The sequence below is a fragment of the Arachis ipaensis genome, chromosome B04, assembly GCF_000816755.2.
Source record: "Arachis ipaensis cultivar K30076 chromosome B04, Araip1.1, whole genome shotgun sequence".
Classification (NCBI taxonomy): Eukaryota; Viridiplantae; Streptophyta; class Magnoliopsida; order Fabales; family Fabaceae; genus Arachis; species Arachis ipaensis.
The window spans coordinates 15,210,975-15,226,237 of NC_029788.2; the positions used below are offsets into that span (position 1 = coordinate 15,210,975).

A 15,263-nucleotide genomic window follows, 5' to 3' on the forward strand; every position below is an offset into this window, starting at 1 on the left:
TTATCTTTAATTACTAGCTCCTATCAAAATTAAAAGTTCCATGCTTGATTTGATTTTATATGGGAGAACAATTTAATCTAGCGTGAAGATATTTTTGGAGGACAAAATAAAATTGTCGGTTACAAGATTTTAATAAGGGATCCATGTGACGATATTTTTTACAAAATTCCTTAAAAAAAAAATAAAAATAAAAAAAAGCCTAAATGGTCGTTGGGCTGTCAAGCAATTCATGTGACGAACATCTTTTCCTTCGAAACATGAGGTTCCCATGGCTATCACTGATTCATCTTTTTTTGAAAAAAAAAAGGGAATGAAATTAATGTCTTGTCGAATATTCTCTCAATCCCTCTCTTTATTCAATTATTATCCACTCAATTGGGTATTATCCTTTGCATTAAGACTTGTTTTGAGTTAGGTTTTGGTTAGGTTGGACATAGAATTAGTCAAATCCAGCAATTAAGCATCCCATGAAGTCTATTTGGTTGTTATATTGGGTTGGTTTATTTAGACCAATTTTGTGTAAGGAAAAATTACCATAGCATATATCAAGGCCTAGTCTTATTAATTAGTTGAATTAAATATGTAATTAGAACTTAGAAGTCTTTGTTTTATAGGTTGGTCAAATAATTAACTCATTTGTTTGTTTAAATAANGATCATATGTAGTTTTTTTTTTCTTTTGTAATAATTATAATTTGTTTGTACCTGAGCAGCAAGGAGGAGTGAATAATCAAAAAAATACAGCAGCCGTAGAAACCCTTCGACCAAAACTACAGGTAAACTTTTTGTTTTTTTAGTATTATAATAACAATTCATGATTTAGAGTTTACAAAAAAAATCATGATTTATTTGTCCTCTGCTTGTTAATTATTCTTGTTAGAAAAACATCACAGCTACAAAGTGTCAGTCAATTATTGCATGTTTTGGACAAACAAATTTGAATTTTTCATAAAAATAATTTGTTGATGTTGTTGGTTTTTTTTTTCTAAATATATATAGTAGTAACTAGTAACCCTCTTTTCACACACACATACACAGATAAAAAATTTCATTATTTTGATAGTTAATTATTTTAATAAAAATATATATTTATTGTAATAATAATAATAATAATATAATTTTTGTAGGGAGAATAGATTGATTCTTTGATAAGTGGAAGAAGAGGCTAAGGGATTTGGTGAATGAGTTTCACTACTCCTTCTTACACATGAATCTCTTGATGATGTATATTACTAAGATTGGCTTAATTATATGCTTTCAATTATTTAGCAGTTCAATAAAATGTTTCTTTCAATGATCATATGTATAAAGAGTTAAAGACCGAAAGGAGTGAATGAAAATTGGGAGATAGTGTGGATCTGATTGAAGGGATGGAATCTCATTCTCATCACATGATAGCATGTTCCCATAAAGAATATCACAGGATATACCAATTATTATTACCTAGAATGTATTTTAAAAGAGAAATGGAATCAACAATTTGGTTTCAACGGCCAATGAGTATAGCTCAAATGACATAATTTTTCCATATTCAATTAAAAGGTTGCGAGTTCGAATCTTTTATCTTTAGTAAAAAAAAAAAAACAATTGGTTTCAACGAAAATTCCGTTGAAATGCAAAAATTATTTACCTTTCTATCTCCTCTTTGTTTGGCCAAGGATTAAAACAATAAATTTAGTATTCATATACCGTATTTCTAAAATAGTTTTATATATCTATCTATTTAATTACGTATTAATTAACTATTTTTATATTAATCACATCAATAGTGATTTAAAATAAAAATGACAAATATGATTAAACAATTATATAAAGGAATAGATAGGAATGTAATAATTAATAAAGGCCTAGTACAAATTTTTAGTTACAATAATATAAGTAGTAGCCTTTTACAATTAACATAGATTAACAATAAAGTTTAAATTAAGTTTACTACACTTTTAACTAATAACAAAACCAATAGTTTGAGAGAAAATTTTTACGCTTTACAACGATATTTAATTTCTAGAGCACATTACTGATAACTTCAACTAATTAATTAAGTACGTTTAGATAGATTTATAAGTGATTTTTTTAATTATTTAACTTACGAAAAATTATAATATTAATGTTTGATATAATTTTTAAAATTAACTTGTGATTTTTTAAAAAGTTATTTAAATTTAAACTCTTTTTTTAGAAGAACTTAATTAAATTATTTATCCAAATTGATCTTACAAAAGTTCATGAAATCTCGGATCTTAATTTTGAAGCCACTTTTAGCATTGATTTTTGTTGTAAGATTCACCTAGTCCTTCCGATTTTAACAATTTTTTTTCCAAATTTTGGAGAAGCAAATAATTCTCAGTTTGTCCCCCAAAATTGTGATTAGAGGAGGCAGATTCAAGGTTGCATCTAGACTTCAAAGTAAGAAAAGGCAGAGCTAGAGAGAAGTAGTGCAAGAAGAAAATAATGAAGAAGAAGAAGAACCACATTAATAGAGTAGACAGTTTAGTTAGATTGCTTAGTTACGTTATCAAGAAATCAATTTTGTTATAAACCATAGAAAAAAGGAAATTAATAAAGGGAGAAAAATAAGATTTTAGTTATCATTAAAATAAAAAAGTAGAGTTCACATATGATGTAAAAGTTACAAAATTAATAATAATTAAACTCTCATCTTTTATTTTAGAGGATCATATTTCTTAAATTTGTATTTTTGGAAGCATAGTAGGTTATTCTCTAGTTCATTCTTGCTATATTTGTTGAGCTACAACAACGGCTAATTAATAAAGGAAGAACCAATGTATATACCAAAAAGAAAAAAAAAAAAAACCACTAATTTGTATTTTGGACCTTAAAATTTTCGAAAATAAAAAAAAAATTTAATTTATTTTTTCTTTGTCTTTAATATTTTAAGTATGTCTAATTATATCTTTTAGAAATTAATATATATTCATTACTACTAATGTTAGCATTTTTGGAACTTATTAGCACTATATATATCTAAATGATGTTTATAATGTGTCAACAAATTTAGGGAAAAAAAATAATTAGTTAAATTAATAAATAAGATGTGTATATAACATGTGTCGTATAAGTGTGAGAAACTGACACATCGGTTAGTTACAGTGTTCGTGTTTCATAAAGCAGTTAAGACATTGTTATTTACTTATTTTATAAAATATAGCAAAATTAATTAAAATATATATGAACCGAAAATTAAAATGTTGTAGTTGATAATGAATATAAATCCATGAATTTTTCCACAGCTAAATAGCACGGCCTTAACTTGTAGGAAAAGTATAACAAAGTAGCAAGTGAGATTTAATTAGGTTTGATTTATTGAACTCAAAGGAGAGAAAAGTTGGTGGCTTGTACCTCAACTGCTGCATCCTTAATTTGCTATAGTCTTCTTATACATCACTTTTTTATTTTGTCACAAATTTGTAACCGCCACTAACAGCAAATTAAACCCATTGGCTTGTTTAATTAATTATTTTTGTACTTCTTTTTGGACAGGAATGTTCATTTTTCTAAGTTGATTAAGAAAAGTGATTAATATGGGCTAATTAATGGTAGGTAATGTTAGTTGCTATAGGAATTGGAATTAGCATGCTATACGTAGCAACTAACTATGATGGTAAAGTATAGTGCTAACACAACATTGGCTATATAACGTGCTCTAATTAATTCAAACCATATTCTCAAGCTTCTTCAGTAATTATGGCATTTGAACTTAGTTTTAGACGCTGGATTTTAGCTTTTGCTTTGCTTTATGTTTGTCTATTTTGGAAATTAGGTATGATTAGGATTTTATTTTTCAATTTAATTATTTTGAGGACAAAATCACATATTGAGTCTTGATTTGATAGGAAATGCTGATGATGGTGATGATCAACCCGGGAACCAGATAGGTTCTGGATTTGGTGGTGCTGGAGTTGGAATTGGCGGCAATGCCGCCGGGGCTGGGGTAGGTGGAGGTGGAAGTGGTGGGGGATTTGGCGGTGGTGGAGGTGGAGGTGGAGGAGGAGCTGGGGGTGGTGGATTTGGTGACCCTACTCAAATTGTCTCCAAAGCCTTACTTTGTTTCAATGATAAATATGTGAGTATCATACATATTACCCACAAGATTATTCTTTTTTGTTATCTATGTGTGAAATAGCCTCTTTTAATTGAATTGTTCCTTTTCTATATAATAAAAATTGACATTCGTATGCATGATCTAAAAGGAGATGAGACTAACCTAATTAATTGAGTTGATATCAATTGAATTGAATTCTCTATCTGAATTAGAAACATTCCTTAGTATTTTGAATTATTCATACTTATATTATTTGTAGTTATAATGTTGGAGGTTAGTTAACCGGTACTCTAAGATAATTGTTAAAATATTAAAACGGCAATTTTTTATGTAATTTTTTTATCATTTGATAAAAAAATATATGCATCTAATTACATAATATTAGTAAAAATAATTATTTTTACATTAACTACATGAATAATCATAAAAAAAATAAATGTAATTAAATGACTGTATAAAATATTACATAATATATTAAAATTAAACTCCTATAAAAATTGCACTTTTACTTTAAATTTATTAGAAATTTTCGTTTAACTTGGAGGAATGTAAATTCAATTTACTCAAAAGTCTTAAAAGTTTTAACTTATGCATTGAATATTTACTACTTACCTTAAATTAGTGTTTAACTAATTTTAAGATCCTTGTTATCAAAGCAAGTGAAAACTTACATGCAATTGTCTTCAAGTGAAGTTGTTAGTAGAAATTCGTTAGATGATTTGACATATTTAATTAAATTGTTATCTAACAATTCTCAACTAGCAACTTTACATAAAAACAACTTCACGTGAATTTCCACCGTCAAAGTATTAATAACCAAGTTACTAATGACATATTAACAATTAAAACATTACAATTTTTATCCATGTGTACTAGACATTATTGAAAAGAGAGGTAAAGTTAACCGTGATGATTGCATTGTGTTTGATTCAGATTTATGCAAGTTGTGAAGAGTCATATAGATTGAGTGAGAAAGGGGACTTGAACGTACCAAGTGAGAAAACGGATGAGTTCTGTGAAGGGCCATGTTTGACTGAGACTGACTTGGTCCTTAGTTGTCTTGACAACATCTTCAGCCACTTCATATTTTATAACAAAGCAACCATACAAGACATCAAACAAACAATTCAATCTGCCTGTGGCTATGGCCCTCAAAGAGGTAATAACTAATAACTACCACTCTTTCGTACATAGCGCAAATCAATTTTCGATTAAATAGTCATCTTAAAATTCAAAAGATTTCGATTTTCATAAAATGAACCTCAACTTTTGTTTTTAACAAAATGAACCTCCAAATATCAATTTTGTTTGACAAAATGACCTAAATGTTCAGAGTGATAAATTTTATAAAAAACAAATATTGAAGTATGTTTTATTAAAATTAAAAATTTTCAGATGTTAAAATAGCTATTTACTCGTGAAGTTTCGTATGCAATGCTTTTACTATTACTAGTGTATTAACAGGAACATGTTTATTAATCCATCTTTTTATTTATCCACTTGCATTGACATTGAAGCAGGTGATTTCAATGTTGCTGAGCACATCCAGGCTGAAGGAAACAGAGGTTTGAAGGGTACTAAAACTAGCAATGTTCTAATGGGGCTTGCTTTGATCCTTATGGGGCCTGCTCTGTTACTCTAATCATAATTTAGTAGTGCTAATCATTTGTACTTTCAGTTTGATTTGTACTAAGTTAGTATAATATGATTTCACTGCTTATGCAAGTGAGTGTGAGAGTGTTTTAAACTTTGCAGTCATAATGTATCTGTGAATCACATTCATGAATCATGATATGTATAGATTTTTATTTTTCCTTTTGTTATATTAAATTTGAGGAATGAATTATTATATTATATTGCAAATTACCCAATTTCGATCTTTTAGTTTAATAGTGTGTATTAGAACAATGATTTTACATCTAAGTTTAATTTCAATGAATCGTGACTATCAAAATACACTGCTAATTAACCAATTAACTATTGATATGACATGTGAGGTTATTCAAGCTTCACTTGGAATTGTGTTTATTGGATAAGAGGATAAAACAAAATTATATATAAAAATCTGGGGCATTCCGAGAATCGAACTCGGGACCTCTCGCACCCAAAGCGAGAATCATACCACTAGACCAAATGCCCGTTTTTGAATGCCAAGTGTTCATTAAACATTTTAACAAATAATTATGCATCACATTTCGAAAAATCAACAGCAAATGCAATGACTGATAATAAGTTTAGCAAGGTCGGTTTAGATAAACAATTTAAGTAAATTCTTTTGAAAAAGGAGTTTAGACATAAAAATTTATATTAAAATTAATTTATAAGTTATAAAAATATTTAATAAAGCAGCATTTTACATGAAAAATTACATGTGAATCAATAACAAATACTAATTTAAAAAGCACTAATACATGGACTATCTGATATTTTGTATATGTAATTTCAATCTTTTTATCTCCTGTAAACTTTTCGTTTAACAATAAACTTCAATGATAGAGATCATAGCAACTCAAAATCAAAGAATGATCAAGATTCTATTAGCCAAATTAAACAGAATTAATTACAAAATGAGAAAAAAATTTTTTGTCAATTAGAATAAAACAAATTCCTCTCATGTATATATATAGTTGCTTAGCTAAGAATGTAAAAACAACTTGTGTTCAGTAATCATTCTTCATTTTCATTAATATTAGAATACATTCAATATATTCTCTTATCTTCTTCTCTAACTTCTGTTTCTTCACTCAAAATAACAATGGGTAAATATCTTTCACAAAGAGAAAAAAATGATTTATTCCACTAATAAATTAAATGTTGTTCGCTCAATAATAAATATAAGAAAAATTTAATTTGGAGTATTTATATTAATTTTTACGAAATCAAAAAATGTTGACACCAACATAATTGAAGCAACACAATATTTTTTTTTCCAAAATAAAATAAGTTTTCTTGCGGAAGTAAGAAATTGAATCATCCCCTATTTATTAATCAGATTTACCTCTATTGGAGTTTGGCACAAGTGTTCATACTTCATTTTTTTTAAACTGATGCAGCTCTTCTTTTATTGTCTTGACCCAAGATAAATTTCTTAGAGTTTCATTCACATTTTATGGTTCGATTTGAGAAATAAGTACAAAATTATTATGTTTCAATCTTTTTTTACTTGAGGATCTAAAAGTGACACTTTGTGACGGATTTCCAATAATATATTCTTGTTGATAATTTTTTAAGAATTTTTATTTCCTTAGTCTGGAAGCCCTAAGATTAAGTTCAAATAGAGTTTGATTCTCATTTTTGACATCATTATTCTGATCGCCTGCATTGTCATCTTCCAAAGAACTTGAAATAACATTAAAATCACAAAAAATGACGTGTATGAATTTCTCAACAATTCTAGAGTCTTTATGATAAACTCTATAAGTTTTGCTAGATGTGGAGTAGCCAATAAAAATGTATTCATATGTCTTTGGATCAAACTTTTTCAAGTTATCTTTAATGTTTAATACAAAACATTTACATCCAAAGACATGGAAATATTTTAGATTGGGAGGGGTTCCTTTTCATAACTCATAAGGTATTTTCTTTAAAAACTTTTTAATGATTGTTTTATTTAAAATGTAACAAGTTGTGTTGACTGTTTCGATCTAAAAAAAGTTAGAGACATTACTTTCACATAACATGGCTCTAGCCATTTTTTAAAGACTTCTATTTCTTCGCTCAATAACACCATTTTGTTGAGGTGTTCTTGGACAAAAAATGATGTGAAATCCCTAATTCATCACAAAAGGTTTCAAAATCACAATTTTTAAATTTCTTTCTGTGATCACTTCTAATAGAAACAATTTTCCAATCTTTTATAATCATTCATAATAACTAAGACATAATGTTTACCACCTACACTTTGAGTTATAGTTAGCCCAAAAAGATTAATATGTAGCAATTAGTCGAAATATTTTTCTTTGATTTAAATGAGTTTTTTGTTTGCTTTCTCATTTGGCATGCATTACAAGTAATGCCTTTGTAAAATTTAATTTTAGGAAGACCTTTCACTAAATTCTTCTTTATTAGCTTGACTATATGAAACATGTTAGCATGACCTAGCCTTTTATACCATAGCCATTTTTCGGAGTCCATAAAATTAAAATAAGTTACATTTTGACTTTTGAATTTATCTATTGTGAGACCATACACGTTATCGCATCTTTTAGCCACAAACAACATTTCATCCGTATTTTCATTAACAACAAGATATTCCAATCTTTTAAAAATTATCAAATAATCTAAGTCACAAAGTTGGTTAATACTCAAAAAATTATATCTCAACCCATCAATAAAAAATACATTGTCAATACAAATAGAAAAATTCTTACCCACTTTACCTATGGCAATGATCTTACCCTTTTCCTCATCACCAAAAGTCATAAATCCTTCATTGTACTCATTTAGTTTGATGAAAAATGTAGACTTTTCGATTATGTGCCTTGAACATCCGCTATCAAGATACCACATACCACAAATTTTCTTCTTCTTGGATGCAAGACAAACTTGTACAAAACTTCAAATGATTTTAGGTATCCAAATAAACTTAGATCCTTTAATGTTAATCCTCCTTAGTTGCCCAAAAACATTGAAATTACTTACCACTTTGTACACTTTGTTTCCATTTCTTTTTTTAACAATAAAACATTGATGAAAAGTATGATCACTCATTTTACAAGTGTGACAATGATTTTTTTATTGCAGAATTTGGAGATTGGTATGAGGTTTTGTGGTTATAGGTTCTTGCGGTTGATGCTTCATTTTTTGGAAGCAATTTTTTAAAAAAGCATCACTTTTCTCAAAGTAATCTAAACTAGATTTTTCAAATATAGGTTTTTGACTAGCTAATATTTGGTTAAGTTGCTGAAACTTAAAAAAAACTGTGTCAAATCACGTTTCAAACCTCTAATAACCTCATGCAATTGTTCATTTTCTTCAGTGAAATCAAGTGAAACATTAACCGATTGTTTACCTTTAAATTTTTCAATTTCAGATTTAAAAAATTTGTTTTCTTCAACCAAATCAGTGACACTTTCAGTTTCCTTCACTTTCTCTTTGATAAGATCGTTTTCAACTCTCAAGAAATTATTTTCAGCTTTGCATTTATCATGTTTTTCAAGAATGTTTCTAATATGTGCAGTTAAGTCATCATTAGCAAGTCCTCATTAGATAGGTTAGAATAATTTACCTCTTCTAGTTGACCTTAACCAGCTATGAGACATGTTTGTGCTTCGTGTTCGGATTCTTATTCATTATTGGAGTCATCTTCTAGATCCTCCCATGATGTCATTATCCCCTTCTTCTTGTCTTTCTTCATCCTATCCTCCTTTTTGAGCTTAGGACAATCATACTTGAAATGGACAGCCTCTTTACAATGATGACATATGACTTTGTTGAAATTTCTCTTGTGTTCTTTTGAATTTAAGCCTTTACTCTTTTCTTTACTTCTCATGAGTCTTCTCAACCTCCTAAAAAAACACACAATTTCATTATCTGAAAAACTGTCATTGGAATATTCTTCCAATAAATCAATATTGAATTTTAAGATCACTTTTTTTTTGTGTCACGGTTCATGTGGGTGGTTTTATAAGCAAGTAGCTTTTCTCTCAACTCATCATAGGTCATTTGATTTAGATTGTTGCTCTAAAAAATAACAGTTGCTTTTCTTTTCTACTCTTTAGTGAGACTTCTAAGTATTTTTTCACTAATACTTATTCAGTATGAGTCATCTCCATAGCATCCAAGCTATTGATGATAATCAAAAATCTTTTAACATCTTATTGATGGTTTCTCTTTCTTTCATAGTGAACATTTCATATTCCTTTCTAAGCATATCAATTCTTATTTTCTTGACATGTTGAGTGCTTTCATGAGGGATTTGGAGTTTATCCTAAATCCTCTTTTGCTGTTTTGCATTTTGACACTTTTCGATATTCCTCGAAGTTAATGGCAGAGTGCATCATGTTTATTGCCTTGGCGTTTAGCTCAACTTTCTTTTTATCTTCATCCTTCCATTCTTCTTCTTCTTTGTGAGTCACCACTTCTTCATCGCTTATCTTTGTTGGGACTTGTGGACCGTCCACAATGATTTTTTATATGTTGTAATCAACGGACTACACAAATATCTGCATTCTTTTCTTCCAATAAATGTAGTTCTTAAAATTAAAGAAGGGAGGTCTGTTGTTAGACGACCCCTCCATGAGTGTGTAAGCCACAATATTTGCACCTATGTTGTTGGCCATTGGATCTTTGGTCCAAGCTGTAAAGCTTGATTCTTTGAGACTGGACCCTTGATACCAATCGAAGGTTCTCAATGGTCTAGAGAAGGGGGTTGAATCTATGGTATCTTTTAATCTTGTACACTTTACACTTCAAACCAGAATTTAATTCCTTGTTGTTGTAGAATCTACAGCATTGATTATGCAGCAGACAAATTTATTTTATCTCTCACTAAAAGATGAGAAAGAAAAGATGGAACAAAGCAAAGATGAGAAGTTAACACTCTGTTTTGCTATAACTTCTGTGAAGCTGATTAAGTAAGAGATAATTTCATTTTGTCTCATAATGAGCTTAACAGAAAAAACAGAGAAAGGGAAAATAACACAACTATACATCCTGATTCAACCACCATGTGCAATGTGGCCTACATCCAATCTCTACCATAACTATGGTGGAATTTCTACTATCTTTATTAAAGATTTAAAAACACTAATTCTCAAGAATTCAAACTAATCCTATCAGGGACAAACCAAATTTCTAACCAAGTTTGATTTACCTAGGTTCATTCCCTAGACCTTCAACACTAAGTGCTCACCCAACTTAGTAAGGAAAACGTCTCAAGTTCAAGAATACAAACAAAATTAATTACAAAAGAATTTGACATAATTTCTGACTTTTTTCCAAAATTACTCTCTTTGTCTTTTTCCATTGATTGAAATAAAGAAAGATAAAATTGAAGAACAAAAAATTCAATAAAACTATGAAGGAGAAGAAGATTTAGCTAGAAAGCTATAAAGACCTAAACAGTGTGCTCACTCTTCTTGTTTCAATTTCTGGTTGTTTACCCTTTTATCCAAGAGTAAAGCTTCCAAAACTTGAGCTTACTTGAATATCTTTGACTTTGTTCTTCTTCCTCATAAATCATATCAGAGACGCAGAGGAGAGATAGAATAGTAGCTGTGATTTCATGGATAGTAGAGTTGGCTTGGATTCTTACCTAACTTCTTCTCTTTTTTTCTTTTCTCTTGACTTCAAAAATCTGAACCATTAATCCATTCTTTAACTCCAAATTTTAATTGTGACCTTTGAGTTACAGCAGACAAAGATAACCTCAATTTTCTTTTTCTTATCCGAAAATATACAGTAGAAAGATGGTAGCTTCAACAAGTCAGAATGGTTGCACAAAAATGATAACTCATCTTCTTTGATGTAATCTTTTTTTATTTTTTTCTGCATCAAATCAGATTTGATTTTACCTTTTAGCTTCAACTTTTGACTTTTTTCTCTTTTTTTTCTTTTTGTACATAAGATAGGTGATCCACCTTTTTCACTTTGCTTGAACCATCTGAACTTACCATTTAGCTTGTGAAACATCTTTTCATATTTAATTTCTAGGTAATCACGTGGGTTTCAAATCAAAGAAGAAAATAGATTTTTTGGGCACATTTGTTACGAGCCAGAGAAGAGAAGAGAAGAGTGTTGCCAAGGAACTTTTGGACTTGTTTAATTTTCTGCACAATAACCAAACAATTTACACACACTATTGAAATTTTAACCCAAATTACTAATATTTGTCATTATCAAATAAATGTATTGTTTCTCTCAAACTCAACACTTAGGCTTTGTTTGGTTTTGAGAACAGGACAAAACAAGATATTGAGAACAAGACACAAATGACAGATACAAAAATTAATATTCTTGTATTTTATTTGGTGATAAACTAAAACAAATTATGAAAGTCCAATTTATTCTCATTTTTTTCATTCAAAAAATTTGGAAAGAAAAATATAATAATAAAGATATAATTATGACAAATTAACAAGAATAATGAAAAAAAAATAAAACATAAGTTGTATTTCTTGTTAGTGTCTCTAGACATAATATTTCTGTCAATATTTTCATCTTCTAAATACAATTTTGTATTTCTGTGTACCTCTCTTAGTGTCATGTGTCCTGTGCATGTAAACAAACGCAGCCTTAGATACTTGACAGGCACAACTGAGCATGGACTTCTCTTCCATCCCTCTACTAATTTTTTATTTTTTGGCTTTGCAGAAGATGATTGGGCTTCTGATATTGATTATAAGAAATTCAATTTAGGCTATTGCAATTTTCTTGGCAGCAACCTTATGGCATAGTCTAGTAAAAAACAACAGGTGGTTAACTATTCCAGTGCTGAATCTGAATATAGAAGTGTTGCAGCTGCTACTACTGAAGTCATTTGGTTGCAAAATCTTTCATCTGAGCTTTGTTTTCAATATTTTGGGACATCTACCATCTATTGTGATAATGCTAGCACAATCTAACTATCTCCTAATCCTATAATGCATAATAGGACCAAGCATTTTGATCTCAGCATTCACTTTGTGAGAGACCTTGTCAATTAGCATCAACTCCATATTGTTCATATACCAGGTGTTGACCAAATTGTTGACATCTATACTTAGTCTCTATCTGCAGTAACTTTCAATAGTTTTTTTGGACAAAATCAAGATCACTTTAAGAGTGTCCTTGAATTTGAAGGAGGACGCATGATAGAGAGCATAGTAATTCAGCGTCAAAGAATCATCAAAACTTTATTAGCCAAACAGAATTGATTACCAAATGAGAAAATTCTGTTTTGCCAATTAGAGTAACTCATTCTTCTCATTTATATATATAGTTGCTTAGCTAAGAATGTAAATACAACTTGAGTTTAGTAATCATTCTTTATTTTCATTGATATCAGAATATACTCATATCTTCTTCTCCAACTTCTCTTTCTTCGTTTAAAGTAACATTGTGTAAATATCTTTCACAAAGGGAAAAAAAATTATTTATCCCACTAATAAATTAAATGAAAAATGATTTATCCCACTAATAAATTAAATGATGTTCGCTCAATAATAAATATAAGCAAAGTTTAATTTGGAGTATTTATATTAATTTTCACGAAATAAAAAAGTGTTGACACCAACATAATTGAAGTAACAAAATAGTTATCTTTTTTTAAAAAAAATAAAATAAATTTTCTTGCTGAAGTAAGAAACTGAACCACCTCCTATTTGTTAATCAGATTTACTTTCCATACTGTATAGGTAGGAAAAGTATGACTTTGATGGATTAATTAAGAATTCTAGAACTATATGTTACATATACCCAAGTGGTTAGGCTAATAAAACTTAAAAATAATCCCAAAATCTAAAACGACTCTGTAAAGATAAAATTCTTTAGGGCTTCATTTTCAATACAACCATTGAATTTGTGTAATGAAAACGTTGTTGTATTTTTCCTTAAGAAAGACAACAACTAAATTGATTTTTCCAAATTATTTACTCTCTTAGAATATGCAAGACATTGTCCAAAACTCCCCATTATATGACACACAAAAACATTTCTGAAATTTTATCACTTACATCCCTAGATTGTACCGCACCATGGAGGAGATTACCAAGCACACCTTACATGAACAAGATATTATAGAGGTAATAAATTAAATATATATTCTACTTTATTGATATTATTTTATGGTGAAAACTTAGGTGCAGTCGACTTCACGTGAAGTTGATAGCTGAGAACCGATAGATGAAAATTTAGTCAAATCAATCAAATTATGTAACAACTTTCAGTTATCAACTTCACGTGAAGGCGACTGCACCTGAGTTTTTACCTTATTTTATTTGTTTAAATTAAATTGGCCAAATTGAACATTTATTGGTTTTTTTGGTTTTATTCTTGCTATAGAAGATGATATTATCAATACGAAAGAAATTTGGAAGAATTGTTCTTAGAGGTGCCTATGAGGACATATTAGCATTGTTCAAGAAATTGAAGAAAAAAGAACCAAGTCCTCAACATTATTATCAAGAGCAATATGATCAATATTTTGATGATGATGATATGAGTGATCTTCTTCATCTAATACCTATTATGTCTAATTCTACTTATCAACCTTCAGCTCCTCCAATTCCACCAGATTCCGCAGAATTATTTGAAAATTGTTCTTTTGAAGTACATGATTGTAATGAACAAGTTGATTTTGAAGGGAAGGGACTAGTGGACAATGTTTATGTTCCTTTGTTAGAAAAAGTTTGCAATATTCATCCTTCATTGCTGGAGTGTCAAAGGAAAAGGACTTATAAGTATTCAGGTTGGGCTTTGAATGCACTTGGAAGGGTATTGCACTTTTTGGAGACAACAAAATTGGAAGAGATGAATGTGGAAGCATGTGAGTGCCTTCAAATGTTGTGGGATGAAGTTCAAGTCTTTGGGTTTGAGTTGTCATGGCTTGCACCCCAAGTAGAGTTTGCTTTGAATATGGAGAAATTGATGAGGGAAGTGGAGAAGCTTGAGGAGGAAAAGAAGAGCATATTCATGAGGATTCAAGAGTTAAGGATGAAATTTAAAGAGCAATTATATTATTTGTATATCTAAAATTCAATAGCGTGTAAATATTAGGGTTTAGGATTTAAAGAACAAAATTTATTAAGTCTAGCTATTATTGTCATAAGTTGTAATGCTTCTTGTTTCATTTTAGGATTCAAACTCTTCTTTGTTTTTTCCTATTAAAGGGTCTAGAGTTTTAATAATTACTCAAAAAACAAAAAGAAAGCAAAATATAAATAAGTATAATATATATGATGCTTAACTCATCAAACTTCGTCATTCACTATTAGAGATTTTTTTTTTGGCCATAAAAATGTGAAAGCATATATATATTCAATTATTAATATGTTGCTATGTGTGGGATAAAGGAATCTCATCCCTCTTATCATTCTCAAAATCTAACGACGGAAATAAATGCATTATTATTAGTCTTTTTTAATTTAATTCTTCGAGTTCTCTCCAAAAAGAAACAAATATATATATAGTCTCAGAATTAAAGAAGAAATTGAAAATACTTGAACAAAACCACTTATGTATTTAATTAATAAAAATTAAGCTTCTTAATTAGTTAAGATAGA

At 29.1% G+C, this 15,263-nt stretch overlaps 2 protein-coding genes and 1 non-coding gene across 3 annotated transcripts; 2 read left to right on the forward strand and 1 right to left on the reverse strand.

Annotated features, from left to right (window-relative positions):
* Nucleotides 3,639-5,935, forward strand: LOC107637618 (dnaJ homolog subfamily A member 1 homolog). The gene is made up of 4 exons (XM_016341014.2): nucleotides 3,639-3,780; nucleotides 3,854-4,083; nucleotides 4,996-5,221; nucleotides 5,583-5,935. The coding sequence occupies exons 1-4, from the start codon at nucleotides 3,705-3,707 to the stop codon at nucleotides 5,702-5,704; spliced, it is 654 nt and encodes a 217-aa protein (XP_016196500.1). The 5' UTR covers nucleotides 3,639-3,704; the 3' UTR covers nucleotides 5,705-5,935.
* Nucleotides 6,130-6,201, reverse strand: TRNAP-UGG. The gene has a single exon. It is a non-coding gene; the product is annotated as a tRNA-Pro (tRNA).
* On the forward strand, nucleotides 13,546-15,048 carry LOC107636133. Its single transcript, XM_016339662.2, has 2 exons — nucleotides 13,546-13,784; nucleotides 14,044-15,048. Exons 1-2 carry the CDS (start codon nucleotides 13,737-13,739, stop codon nucleotides 14,731-14,733), a joined length of 738 nt encoding a protein of 245 aa, XP_016195148.1. The 5' UTR covers nucleotides 13,546-13,736; the 3' UTR covers nucleotides 14,734-15,048.